At 50.3% G+C, this 13514-nt stretch overlaps 6 protein-coding genes across 6 annotated transcripts; 3 read left to right on the plus strand and 3 right to left on the minus strand.

Annotated features, from left to right (window-relative positions):
- Window positions 1-219: 219 nt before the first annotated feature.
- On the plus strand, window positions 220-1897 carry P170DRAFT_356232 (putative vacuolar sorting protein SNF7 family protein; the record flags this gene model as incomplete). Its single annotated transcript, XM_024844134.1, has 5 exons — window positions 220-266; window positions 334-592; window positions 667-885; window positions 952-1146; window positions 1199-1897. The coding sequence occupies 5 exons, from the start codon at window positions 220-222 to the stop codon at window positions 1895-1897; spliced, it is 1419 nt and encodes a 472-aa protein (XP_024706512.1).
- A 99-nt stretch (window positions 1898-1996) lies between these two features.
- On the minus strand, window positions 1997-3352 carry rad18 (E3 ubiquitin-protein ligase RAD18; the record flags this gene model as incomplete). The annotated part of the gene is made up of 3 exons (XM_024844046.1): window positions 1997-2612; window positions 2670-2784; window positions 2842-3352. 3 exons carry the CDS (start codon window positions 3350-3352, stop codon window positions 1997-1999), a joined length of 1242 nt encoding a protein of 413 aa, XP_024706513.1.
- A 230-nt stretch (window positions 3353-3582) lies between these two features.
- Window positions 3583-5366, plus strand: P170DRAFT_355306 (uncharacterized protein; the record flags this gene model as incomplete). Its single annotated transcript, XM_024844082.1, has 8 exons — window positions 3583-3642; window positions 3701-3756; window positions 3808-4064; window positions 4120-4298; window positions 4348-4660; window positions 4801-4932; window positions 4986-5165; window positions 5218-5366. The coding sequence occupies 8 exons, from the start codon at window positions 3583-3585 to the stop codon at window positions 5364-5366; spliced, it is 1326 nt and encodes a 441-aa protein (XP_024706514.1).
- A 228-nt stretch (window positions 5367-5594) lies between these two features.
- Window positions 5595-6956, minus strand: P170DRAFT_446341 (uncharacterized protein; the record flags this gene model as incomplete). The annotated part of the gene is made up of 6 exons (XM_024850785.1): window positions 5595-5701; window positions 5732-5991; window positions 6068-6453; window positions 6506-6610; window positions 6664-6683; window positions 6743-6956. The coding sequence occupies 6 exons, from the start codon at window positions 6954-6956 to the stop codon at window positions 5595-5597; spliced, it is 1092 nt and encodes a 363-aa protein (XP_024706515.1).
- A 1190-nt stretch (window positions 6957-8146) lies between these two features.
- P170DRAFT_455462 (serine protein kinase) lies at window positions 8147-9879 on the minus strand (the record flags this gene model as incomplete). Its single annotated transcript, XM_024851527.1, has 6 exons — window positions 8147-8398; window positions 8472-8590; window positions 8643-8855; window positions 8909-9225; window positions 9285-9467; window positions 9818-9879. 6 exons carry the CDS (start codon window positions 9877-9879, stop codon window positions 8147-8149), a joined length of 1146 nt encoding a protein of 381 aa, XP_024706516.1.
- Window positions 9880-10771: 892 nt separating this feature from the next.
- P170DRAFT_474761 (cysteine proteinase) lies at window positions 10772-13079 on the plus strand (the record flags this gene model as incomplete). Its single annotated transcript, XM_024853177.1, has 3 exons — window positions 10772-11880; window positions 11937-12252; window positions 12330-13079. The coding sequence occupies 3 exons, from the start codon at window positions 10772-10774 to the stop codon at window positions 13077-13079; spliced, it is 2175 nt and encodes a 724-aa protein (XP_024706517.1).
- Between the last annotated feature and the right edge of the window lie 435 nt (window positions 13080-13514).

The following is a 13514-nucleotide window of genomic DNA, read 5'->3' on the forward strand; positions in this document are numbered from 1 at the left end:
GGACCTGTATCATGTGACCCGTCTTATCGATAAGGATGATCTTCGTCATGCCGAGCAACGCAGATGACCGTTTGTTGACACCGACCGACTCGATCTCGCAGGGCTGAAGGCCTCCGGACGCAGCAGGACCCCAAGCATCGCTACACTCAGACTCACCATCTTTGGCATATAACCACTTAATCACCCGAGCTCCCAGCCCACCAGCACCCATCTCCCGAAATGAACGACCTCCTCGCCTTCATCCTATCCCAGGATGAATTCAGAAAGTCAGTCACAGTCACCTCTTCCCATTCCCTCCCTACGCCGAAGTGACTCTAACACCGTCTGTCCCAGGAACCGCCTCCCCTCCCTCTACTCCGACTTCGCCATCCACCGCAAAACCAACCCGGACGGATACGCCGTCAACGTCTCCGCATGGGAACAAGCGCTCCTGAAAGCCGCCCGCCACGGCTATATCTCCAGCAGCAGCATTCCAAGCCCGAGCTCCTCGCGACGCAAGAACAACCACCTGATACTCAGAGCCGATGAGGGGCTATTGCGGGCGCTTGAGACGGCCGAATGGGGCCGGCCGGTAGCGCTGGGGGCCGTTCTTGTATGTTCTTTGCCCTGTTCGGATTCGAGAGTAGGCCGGGGAAGTGGATTGGATTGCTGATGTTTGACATATAGGACGAGGCGGTCCAGAATCGAGTGATGGTGCCGCTGCAGGTGTATAGGGCTAGCTCGACGAGCTTGGATAAGCCCGGTTGGAATCTGATTGATCCCTCGGTGCTGAGTCCGTGGAATGTGATGAGCTGGGGGCTGAAGCAGTTGAAAGGCGTGGTGGTTGGGTCTGGGTCGACGCCGCATTTGCAGGCTCAAGATCTGGTGTTGGTGGAGAACTTGAAGGTATGGGTGGGATGATACTGGGATGTATTGGTGGACGCCAGTGGCTTACTGACTGACGTGCTATAGGAAACTGCCGGGCTTGTGGTCAAGCAGGCGATGAGCCAGAATCCGTCCAAGACCGACCTCGTTTACTCCAAGGAACGCTTTGTGAATGAGTTCGCGACGGTGCTACATGAAGAGAGCGAATTGTCTAATGATGATCTTGATGTTTTATTGTTATATCTGTCCCGCGATAGCGGAGCGATCGCGTATGATGGCGAGGTATGTACAGTTGCATTATTCGTCAAATGCGTTTATGCTAAATAATATCCAGACGATCAAGTTCCGCTCCTCCAATGACACTTCCCGCGAAATCACCCAGCAAGACACAGCCATTGGCTCTATAAAAACGACCCTGTCGGCAATGACAAAACAGGTGGAAAGCCTGGAGAAGAAGATCGCAGAACTGAATGCTACCGCGAAGACCGCTTTGCACAACAAGAACCGGATTTCAGCGCTCGCGGCGTTGCGCTCCAAGAAGCTTGCGGAGCATAATCTAAAACAAAGACTAGACACCATGACGCAACTAGAGGAGGTTTATTCCAAGATTGAACAGGCCACAGATCAGGTCCAATTCGTGCAGGCGATGGAGGCCAGCACCGGTGTGCTTCGCGGGCTGAACACGGAGATTGGAGGTGCTGCCAGGGTTGAGGATGTTGTCGACGAGCTGCGTGAGGAGATGTCCAAGGTAGACGAGGTCGGAACCATCATGAACGAAGCCGGTCCACAGATCGACGAGACCGAGATAGACGACGAGCTCGAGGAGCTGGAGAGCAAGGAGCGACAGGAGGAAGAAGAAAGGGAGGCCGAGGAAACTCGCCAGAAACTCGCCGAGCTCGACTATCTCGAGCAGCGTGCCAAAGAAGCTGCGCGCACTCCCTCAGCAGGACAGGGCGTGGATACTGCGTTAGAGGAGAGCATTGGCAGACTGTCCCGCATGTCCGTCGAGGAGGGCCACGGAACCACGTCCTAATGAATGAGAGAACACAGCCAGTGGCAATACCGGTCTCTGGGGCAGTGGGTGCTCGCATTATAACAACAAGAAGGCACTGGTGCAAAGAAGGAAGGGTAACTATCGCGGAGCATCGGTTACCTGGACATCACTAGGCTCTTGAGATTCGTGGAATTCGTTGTCCGCAACCTTGGTGATGCCCGCAGAATCTAAGGCTAATTGCTCCGGCTTCTGTGCCTCTTCTTCCACAATCGAAGGCTGGATCAATTGCTCTTGACCCTGTGCATCAGGTGGGGTTTGCTCTGCTGAAGATGCTTGGGGAATTGTTGTGCGAACCAGCGCATCGCTTCGTTTGCGAGCATTTGCAATCAATCGCTTGAAGTCGCTGTCATGATCCGTGGACCATGCAGCCGAGTCGAAGTCTTTGCGCATGACCGAATTGGCTGTCTCCATTGGCGCGGCCGCATTCCCACCCTGTGTGCGCTCCCAGACATCCAGTTCGTTCAGCAGTTCTCTCTTGGATTTAGGCGTTTTGGAGTCACAGTTGGCATTCCACAAATTCATCCATTCAGTGTGACGTCTCTGTATGAGGGGTCGCGGTCCCCAGTTCGGTATACCCAGATCTTTGAGCTTTTTTCGCAGAACATTCTCTTTCAGGATAGAATAGTTTATAACAGGAAGCCTTTCGGGTTTGTTTATGGGTTGCTGGCGCGCCGGTGGCATGGGTTGTAGAGACCTGATTATTCCCTATTAGCTGGAAGCAGACATAGGCCTTCCAAGCAACCAGTCTTACCCAAATGTAGTCTTTTTAGGAGGAGCTGGGTCTCCCGAACAGCTGTCAAGATGAAGAAACACTGCCTCATTCTTCATTCTCCGCGCGCAGATAGGGCACGCGACCAGTCCATCATCTGCTTCATATTAGAGCCCCGCAGTAATGCATTTGCCCAGTGTCTGATCACACCTACCCGGAACATATTCCTCATCCTGGCTGTCTTCAATGACCTCTGCCGCAACTGGTTCCGATGCATGGTCGACGCCTTTACTCCGCGATTGGGTCTGTCTGCGCTCTACCGGAATCGCTTCAGGACCAGCCTGTTCGGCAACCTTTCGCTTCTTCGGCGCAGGCCGCTCTTCACCCTCCTCTTCAGCATCACCAGCACGATCCGCGGCCCTCCTCGCCAACTGTAACACGCTCGGTCTCGCGTTCTGGAACGCCTCCACCAGCTCCTGGACGGCCCAGTTCCGTCGCAACTTGAGCTCCTGGTCAGAGCTCCGACACGCGGGGCATTTCCCTTCCGTGCTCAGACAGCGCCGAATGCACAGCGAGCAGAACGTATGGCTGCACGAGGTAATGACGGGGTTGTCGAAAAAGTCCTTGCAGACCTGGCAGCGGAGGGAGGATTCGAGAGGCGTCAGGAGCGACAGTGGCGTGTCGAGCCAGTCGGTGGAGTCGGGGAGATTGAAGGACGGCTCCATGAGGTGAGGAGGGAACCGGCGCAGCTGATGGGTTTAGACTTTAGAGCCAGTCTATCATCCAAGCGGCGTGACAGGTAGGAATCAATCAATCGGACGGCGTTTCCGAAGTTGACGGAAAGACGTGCCAAGACCCGCTGACTGATACGCGTTAAGTGGTTTGGCACGCGTCGCCCGGCATACACCTTCTTCTGTTTTCCTGACAATCGCTCTTGACAACACCAATCGACAAGATGGCTGTCGCGGATTACAAGAAGTACCTGGCGGAGAATGTCCTCAATGAGCGCCGCACAGTATGTCCCCATTCCCTCTGTCAGGAGCTGCTCCAATCTCACTCCGCATCTCTCACAGGTCACTTATCGCTCTCTGAGTCGAGCTCTCCGGGTCCACTGCACCTTGGCCAAGCAGTAGGTCGACATGCGCTTTGTTGGAAATTAACAGTCTCTAATGCATAGAAGGATGTTATGTGATTTTCACCATGGCGAAAACAACAAGAAACCAAACAGCGTCAATGCGACCTACCTGATTACGGGCATCCAGAAACCGCCGGCTCCCCCCACTACGAATGGGGCGCATGCCAATGGCGATGACTCCAACGCAGACGACGTGATGGCGAGTAGCCCATATCTTCCCAGCTCGATGCCGAACCAAGACGAGATTACCGATGATGTTCGCACTGCGTCTGTCATACTTGCGCGAGAGGAGGATTTCGAAGGTGGGTGCTAGGATTGGTGCCAGGCGCATTGTTGGTTGTTGACATATTCGTGCAGATGCGAAATCCACCTTCGAATCAATCGCCTCGATCTACGTCTACAGCATACAGCCTACAATTCTCCAGGATCTCAATGTCTTGACCGATGTCAGTCGGGAGATGATAAAGAACCATGCGCACGAGGACCCGCTAGAATTCGGGAAACAATGGGGGATGATTCAGAATCAAAACGTGAAGGTATTGCACACTTGATTGCCTGATCTCGACATGATAATGACTTTTGCAGCGGAGGACCGGCGCGCGACCGCCTGCGCCTGCGCCTACACCGGCACCGGCGCCAGCTCCTTCGTCCAAGCCCGTTGTGCCGTCGAAGCGTCCAAACGAAACGTCACAACAGAAGAAACCCGAGCCCAAGCAAGAGAACCGCTCTGAATCTGCGCAAACATCGCAACGTAGCAATGCTCCGTCTTCCAAACCCGCGGAGAAGCCAGCTCCGGCACAGCGAGAAAAGAGCAATCTCTTCAGCTCTTTTGCGAAGGCTAAACCGAAACAGAAGAAGGAAGACTCGGCGACGCCGGCTGCTAGCGTGAACTCGGTATGTGTTATGGCCTTCTTTTCACTCGGAAAAATCAAAGTACGGATGTTAACAGATATTTAGGCCGAGCCAAGTGCCCCCGAAGATGGTGAGTATATGTTTTAAATAATACACCTGTGAATCAATACAAACTAACTCCCACAGTTGTCCTGGACGATGCTTCGGAAGAAGAAGCCGAAGAGCTTTTCCCTGACACCGGAAAGTCCTCGGCCGCTGGTACACGAGAGTCAAGGAAAGAGCGCGAGGAGAGGTTGAAGCAGATGATGGAGGATGAAGGTAAGCTCGTCGAGCCACTTAGTATACATCCTGCCGGTACTCATCCGCTCTAGACGAAGAAGACGAAGAAATGCCGGACGTGCCAGAACCTGTTGAAGAATCCAACCCCATCGACGAGGCGCCGCCCAAGCCTCCTTCGCCCAAAGAAGAAGTTACTGTTGGGGGAGGACGTCGGAGAGGAAGGCGCCAAGTCATGCAGAAGAAGACTGTGAAAGATGACGAGGGCTACCTTGGTAAGAGTATTGGCGTTTTGCTCTGATATGGATTAACTGACAATCTGTCTAGTAACGGTTGAGGAAGCCTCATGGGAGTCGTTCTCGGAGGATGAGCCAGCACCGCCGCCCAAGAAGAAACCCGCCGTGAGTGCACCAAAGGGCAAGGCAGGCGCCAAACCAGGACAGGGCAATATCATGTCATTTTTCTCCAAGAAATAGAATGGTGTTCTCTGAGTGCTGTGCCAGAATTTCGAAGGTGCGCAGTAGTCGAAGGATTTAAGTCCCTGGTATAGTATGGGATCGCAATGTTTTTAATGCATACAAATGCTTTATCTCATGGCTGCAACAAGACATACATTCGAAGCGAGTACTTCAGCATTGACCATTCCACTTATTCATAATGTCATACCATTTATTATATCCTAAATCGCCTGCAGCATCCACCCACTAGGGTCGAAGGGAGTCCGCAGCCACCGTCGACGATAGCGAGAGCTGAGTGCCCGGCGCAAATGAAGCCAGAGGGTATTGATCAGGCACTCTCCGTGTTTTATCCACTTGCACTGAAATAGAAGCATGCTCTTCACCATCAACGTCCGGGTCTTTTCGGCGTTTTGAGGACGAGGATGAGACCATATTATGCAGAAAGCCCCCCAATTCTGAAATAAAAGCACTCTGCGAGATATTCCGCAAGAACCTGGAGAACGAGGGAAGGCAGCCTGCGATTATCCCGCATGCTATCTCTATCACAGTCCATACCCCTGCACACCAACTGTTGTAGGAGTTGTTGGTTTTGGTGTAGATAAAGACGGTATATGCTACTCCTAGTATAGATGCGACAGTAGCTCTGGGGAAAAGTCAGATGATGTCAAACAGCTTTTTTCATTGGCAAAGAAAGAAGAGAAGAGAAAAGAAAAGCTCACAGGAGACCAAACAAGAACACTACAGAGACCGAACTCTTCTTGTGCAGCGTCATATGCAGCCGCCAGATGCGGATCTGTATCAAGATCAGAATTATTATATCTGATGCCGAATTGATAGCACTCGAGACGATGCTGATCAACATAGTTTCTATGGGACAAGCTCCATCGATCCTCAACATACCCCCGGTTTCCGAGAGGTACCGACAGGCGAAGATCTCCAGGAAGGTACGTATTGCGTAGAAGACGAAATTCACCCAGATCAGGCCATGGCAGGCCCAGAAGAAGAAGTCTCGTTGGACTGAGAAGATCTCGAGATATTGAAGCAGAATCGACAGTTTTATGAAGAAGATGATGATGCCGTATATAATGGAGTCGATGTGGAAGTACTGGTTCATGTTCATTAGTAAGGGATGACCACCTGAGTGCTCAGATTCCTACGTAATACATCTTGATAAAGTCTCTCAAGCGAATATTCCACTGATCCACGCCTGGTGCGAGTTCGTTTATTTTCCAGCCCATCACTAGGTAGCCCATGAAGAGTCCCTTTGGGAATCAGCGCGGAGTCCGGGGTGTTTGGAGTGTGTATGAGCTTTTACCCAAGCTAGTAGCATAGCATCTATCATGTCCTTCTCGTTACTTAACAAACTATCTTCTGCGTACACTCGGAATACATACAGTCAGACATTCTGAATTTACGGACGACAACGATCTTCGTGTAGACGCGAATGAGGATGAGCATGGAAGATAAAATCCAAGCCAGTAGAATTATTGTGCGGCCAAATATGAGCAGGTTGGGAGGATCGTCAAGATTTGAGGCTTGTCCAGGAGGAGGAGACACTGCTGGTCTCTCAAGAAGAGCTTGAATCTGCGTAGGAGATAGAGGACTCATCTTAGAAGTGTAGTTGAAACTGACTCTGGGTGGCTAAGCGGAGGATGATCAAAGGATTTAAGATTTATATGAGTATGACAAGCAGTAGGCATCATCTCTGTCATCTCCCCTCCTTGATGTTTAGGGTAACACTCAAAAGAGGCTGACTGCACGTTCATATTTTCTCGCTTCTATGCTAAGTGTATCTCACAAGTGTTATCCCTTAGAAGTCGACACCTTGAATTATAGCTTGTTCGAATATGACGTTGAACCTTATTATCTTGTCTGCACTATTCAATGAATATCACATCGGTTTCTTGATCACAAGGCAGAAAAATCGAGAAGCCCAATGTTGTATTGGAACTTAATCACGACGACTGCATACCTGAGTAGTAGAAGAAAAGATAGCTTCCCTTCATTATGCCTCATATGACATCAAAGTAATTTCATTTCAACGCAACAACCGATTACTACGTGGTGTTAGTCTGACTTTTCGACGAAGCCTAATAATCGGACAGAAGATTAGCGTTCCACGTTCATCAGCCGTTGCTGATATTGGTGTCACTGCGTTGAAGCCATGAAGATGATCTTCGGGGCTTTTATCCTTGTGACGGTTGCATTGATATACGAGAACCACAAAGCTTGGTCTTCTAAGCTGAAATGGCGGTACAAGTTCTGAAATTTGTCTGGGCAAAGAAGCACTGTAGGACTTGAGGCTGACATACATGTCAATGCTGTTTGTCTGATGGCTTACCAAATATTCTCGGCATTCTCACTTTTATCCCTCACCAGGTGCAGAAGTCCATAAATGCCGAAACTGAGTTTATATTCAGCCTGAACATAAGCCGTGAAACGAAAAAGAAAAAAATAAAATGAAAAAAAGTCATCGCGTGACTGGAATTGATTGGCGAGACGAGAGAACCGTCTAGACCGCGAGGCTGAACTGAACAGACTGGTTACGTCCATAGATCTAGCTGATTGTTCCACATCCTCAGTACTAGGGGCCCATCTAATCTCGAACCCCGCTGAGGTTAAGCTGGGGCCCTGCCGCTGGGCAGGCAATTGATCTCTCCTACTGAGCTAGTGAAGCATACACCGTATATATTTACAGCGTCTTCGAGTAGTCGATGATCGAAAACAAATGTTATTCTTGTAGTTATTATGTACACTGACTCCAAAGAGGCAAGAGACGCTACTTGCTGTCTATCTCTTCATCCAACTAAAAATGAGTGGCTGAGAAGTTCGGCGGCTGATTCTCGGTCTTCCGGACGTTCCTGCAACATTGACCAAAGAAAATTAGCAAACTTCTCAGAATTTTCTTTGCCAAAATCAGCTGGCAGTCTCTCGCTAATGTAGACAGCAAATTTTTGATTCCCATGCTCAAATAGCTCGTGTATGAGAGATCGCAAAATCCCATGAACCTCGTCAACCGTGCAACCAAAAGATTCTACCGGGAAGAGAGGCTCGTTTGTGGCAAGTTGAAATATCCGTACGTGATAGTTAGATCATGTTATGTATTAAGGATGGGGAAAGTACCAAACACCCTAGAGCCCAGATATCGATCTTTTGGTTCCACGAACAAGGTTGGAGTAACTCAGGTGCCCTCAATGCTATTGGTGTGACAGGAGAAGAACCATCTTGCGTGTTCCACATAGCTATAATAATAGTTAACGATCCATATTCTCGCATTATCAAAAGGGTTCAGACCTCCGCCCATATCACCAATCTTGACTATAAGCGTTGAGAAGGCTGCATTGTCTAGCATTCCACGGGGCCGCTGCGAACACAGAAGATATCGTGGGGCACTATTATCCACTTCAACTCCTGGAAGCCAATTAACAGGACTGAATTCGGGTTCTGTCATCAATTCGCTCGATAAATCGCAGTCCACGGTGAATAGTATGTTGGCTGGTTGGAGGTCTATTCAAAATCAATACTAATTGTTGTAGACATGTAGTCCTCAAGACACATACCGCCATGAATAAGGCCCTGGTCGTGGATATAATTCAATCCGAGCAGTATTTGTTTCGAAATCTCGCGAACATAAACTGCATAACGTGGGGTTTCCCGAACAGTCATTGCCTCGCCATCTGACATCATGACGGGGAACACGAGACAAAGGTGGACGCCGTTAGGCCCGTGATGCTCAAATTGATCCAATAATTGCAGCACGTAGTTTTTGCCGGGATGAGATACATCCGCTCTCGCTAAGTGAAGAAGAATAGAATGCTCTCGGCTATTACTTGAGACATCCGCTTTGAGAATCTTCAACGTAACGTATATTTGAAGCCTGGAGGACGGGAAAGGTCAGTTTGATACTAGAAGGAAACGAGACGAAGTGAAAACCACCTTGTGTCTTCGGCCAGCCAAACGGTGGAAAACTGACCAAATGCCCATTTCCCGACAATGCGATACCTCTGCTGAAAAGTGTCCTCGAGGTGAACTGGGTGGTAGCCTCCCGCACGATACTCCTCGACAGGCTCGACAACATCATGAATGCGTTCAAAGCGACGCGTTTTCCCAATATAGTTGCTTCAGTGTTGACGATTCCAATAAGGGTCAAATGGGATGGTTTCACTCGAGACCAGATATGTGCGGGGTATCTCTGGTTTAACCTATCAAACTCGGTCCTGATCACAGGCAGGTCTTCTTTATCGAGAATATGCTTCGATTATCAACGCCCGTGCGAGATCAGCGCTTCGCCTTCCAGGAAGTGGGCCTCTTACCGGACCACATTCTGTAGCGCTAAATTAGAGGGGCTCTAAGTATGGAGGGTGGGATGCCCAAGCCACAAACACTCTGGATTCTATGCAGTAGAACCTGAGAACCTGAGCGCTAATCAGGAGATCACCTGGCGGTTCCTCGTTCTCAACAAGAAGTACACTTCGCACATGACCTGACTTGATGAGTAAGACACGCCAAAGTTGCACCAAGTCCCAGTCATCTTCAACCTTTCATCATCTGGTCCAAAATGAGGGTCTTTTCGAGATTGCTTAATCAATCACACAGGTCCTTGCCAGGTAAAATCATGTTCTTGGCGTGGTAATCGTGAGCTGTTTGAGTACACCTCTGGGCGTTTTTTGTGAGTAGAGCTCACTGATCTGACCTTAACATGTCCACTGCTTTGTCCTAACATGATATGTCAAACTAGATTCTTCTTGCCAAAAGTACGGTGGTGAGGATTCATCGGTAGACCGATGTCATTTTCGATATAGCTTTCGCTAAAGATTGCCGTCTACTCTTGAGCGTCGTAAACCTTTAAGGACACTTTCCTCCTTCCAGGGAACCTTGGCGCAACCAGTCTTGTCACGGGCATGAGCTAACACTGGCCAGAACGGCCAGTGATACTGCATAAAGTGGCATTCTCCGGCGAATGGAAAGAGGGCAGTGTATGGGGCTGGGAGCCGCTGTCTGGCTTAGCCCATGATGGTTATTTAGGCTGGGATCTTATAATCCATTCATTAAATTACCATATGCACATATATTCAACCTTCTATGATCATCGAATTTTAGGTACGTCCGGAGCAAAAGCACAAGATCGTACCACTAGCCCTGTCAGCAAGGCTCGCTGACGTGGGAGCCCAAGACCCAATCGCTTTATTTGATCAAAGGGGGGTAATATGATGGACGAGAGCCTCAGCCGTGTCGTATCAGCCGCATTTAGTCTATAAACAAATTTTAGCCTTAGCTGCGTTCGATAAATAAGACGAGATACCCCGGTCTGTTGTCTGATTTTCCTGAAGACACAGCAATGAACCTGTACTGAAATTCCATCCCATCCAGCTCTCGTATTTACTCTCGTTCCCCATTGGGTAATTAGAATTATGTGCACTGCCATGTCTCCCGAAGCAGACAAAGATCCAAAGAAGTCGCCGCAGGAGCACATCAACGACTTCTGGACCAAGTTCATCACCAAGACCCCCAGCAAAGTCACCCGGATCTTCCCCATCGACTTGCATGCAGATATCCTCCCCCCAGCTGAAGAAGAGCCGGTCTTATCCTCTCGCAACGTCGCCGAGGGCTACGAAGCAACGGCTGAGAAATGCAGACAACGCATCCGCCGCATCGTGCGCGACTGTAACCGCACGAACGAGAAATTCGTCGACCCCGATTTTGATCTCGAGACCGACAGGTATTTAAACTTGTGGAACTGCCTTCGCGGACTTGCTCGAAACGAAGATACTAAACCAGCGGACGAGAACGAGTCTGTTGATGAGGAGGAGGAGGGAAGCGGCTTTCCAGGCTCAGTGCACAGAGTTGATTGGATCTTTGAGCGGCCCGAATTCACGATCGATGGGTACTCGAGTACAGATATCAAGCAGGGAGCCAACGGCGACTGTTGGTGGCTTGCGGCCGTGGCGACGATCTGTAACCGGCGGGACCTGATGGACAGGTTGTGCGTTGCGCAAGACCCAGAATGCGGCGTGTACGGGTTTGTGTTCTACCGCGACGGAGAATGGGTGTCGACCGTGATCGACGATAACTTGTACTTGACGAACGAGGACTTTGATTTCAACGGGGACTGGCATGGGAGCGTGGGCAAGAAAGCGCGTGAGCATAGAAGGAACCACCAAACGGGCTCAGAAGCTCTCTACTTCGCGAAATGCTCGCACCAGAACGAGACCTGGCTGCCGTTGCTGGAAAAAGCCTATGCGAAGATCCACGGCGACTATGACGCCCTCTGGGGCGGGTGGTCGGGAGAGGCCGTCGAGGATATGACGGGGGGTGTTACGACGACGATTGCGACAAACAGAATCCTGAAGAAGAGCATGCTGTGGAAGGAGCTTGTAGATCCGGAAGGGGGCTTTGTTTTTGCTGCCTCAGCCCTGGCAGCTGGTCGTGATTCGGCTCGAGGAGGTCTGGCCATGGGGCATGCTTATTCGATTATTCGCGCGACGGAGCAGCAGGATGAGGATGGAAATCCAGTGAGGCTAGTCCTGATCAGGTATGTCTTCCTTGATGTTTTTAGGCTCGGCTCATGATGCTAAGCTCTGTGAATAGGAATCCATGGGGCGAAAGAAATGAAAAGGGAACGGGCGAGTGGAATGGACCATGGAGTGATGGCTCACGAGAGTGGACGCCCTACTGGCTGGAGAAGCTCCAGCATAAATTTGGGGATGATGGCATATTCTGGATCACATACGAGGACATGCTATCGACCTTTGCCTTCCTTCATCGAACCCGAATCTTCGACAAGAAGTGGACCATTGTCCAGCGGTGGACCAGCGTCAGCGTCCCCTGGGTTACAGGCTTCCTTCAAACCAAGTTCGACGTTGATGTCAAGAAAGCTGGGCCGGTGGTTTTTGTGCTTTCGCAGGTATGTGACAATTTCCCGGGGATTGCTGAATTCCATCGTGTTAAGGCCCCTGTGGTAAGATCTAACATGGCAACTAGATCGACAAGCGCTATTTCCGAGCCCTGGAAGGGCAGTATGAGTTCGCGCTGCACTTCATATTACGAGAGAAGAACGCAAAACCCGGCGAGCATCTAGGACTGGTCCGACCGGTTCATTCCTGGGAAGATCGATCCATCAGTGCCGAATTCGAACTTGAGCCTGGGAGATACGAAGTTGTGCCCAAGATTATCGCAACAAGAGACCCCAAGAAGAAGATGGTAGAAGATGTGGTAAAGGCTCAGGTAGAGAAAAATTCGCAGAAGTTGAGGCAGATTGGCCTGAACTACGATCTGGCGAATTCAAAACACGAGCTGAAAGGCCAGATGGAAGCCAAGGCTGACAAAGAGAACAAGGAACAGAAGGTCGAGCAAGAGAAGAAGCACGACGAAGATGGAAGCCAGATTGAGAAACTCGAGAAGGGAGATCTTGCGAGCAGCACCGACCAAGATGTGAACGGTAAAGAGGCACACGACGCAGACGGCCAGATTGTTGGTCAAGTTGACGCTCTAACTCTACATGGCACGTCTGATGTTGAACAGAATGATAGGGAAGATAAAAAAGACGACGACAAGGGCAAAGAGAATAACAAGGAGGAGGAACATGCAAAGGACGAGACTCAGGCACCTGAGACAGACGACAACGGACCTGGGCCATGGAACGCAGTCTGTGTGATCGGCTTAAGGGTCTATACCCAAGACCCTGAAGTCACCATCGAGCTGGAGAAAGCGAAAGACTCGAATGTTGTGTGATGCAGGCGGGATATAGATGGGGTCTCAGGAATCCATCAGGACTAGATGTATGGCCTAAGGCATCCAACCCGCATGGTTACATAAGCCCCTCGATGCCATCGAATAGCCCGAGACTACTATTTCCTATTGAATCACAGATGATCGGCAGTCCACTGTGACGGTGACAGCGCTATGCTACATAGTCCGAGGACACGGTCTTATGGCCGTGAGGGCAGACAGAAAGATACATAAAGCGGTCCTTCCCCGGTTTCCATCTTCTCCGCATTCCACGTCTTGGCACGTACAACAAACAGTCCACTCCCCAATTCCCACTTCATTTGTCGGAATTGGCTTAACACACTGGATTGCATCAATTCCGGGACAGTAAAGGCATCCATGAGCTTTTAGATCATCGTCTCGCTCCTAACTGCCACAATGACGCGCTCGTTGGCAGCG

Source organism: Aspergillus steynii, assembly GCF_002849105.1.
Source record: "Aspergillus steynii IBT 23096 chromosome Unknown P170scaffold_3, whole genome shotgun sequence".
Taxonomy (NCBI): domain Eukaryota; kingdom Fungi; phylum Ascomycota; class Eurotiomycetes; order Eurotiales; family Aspergillaceae; genus Aspergillus; species Aspergillus steynii.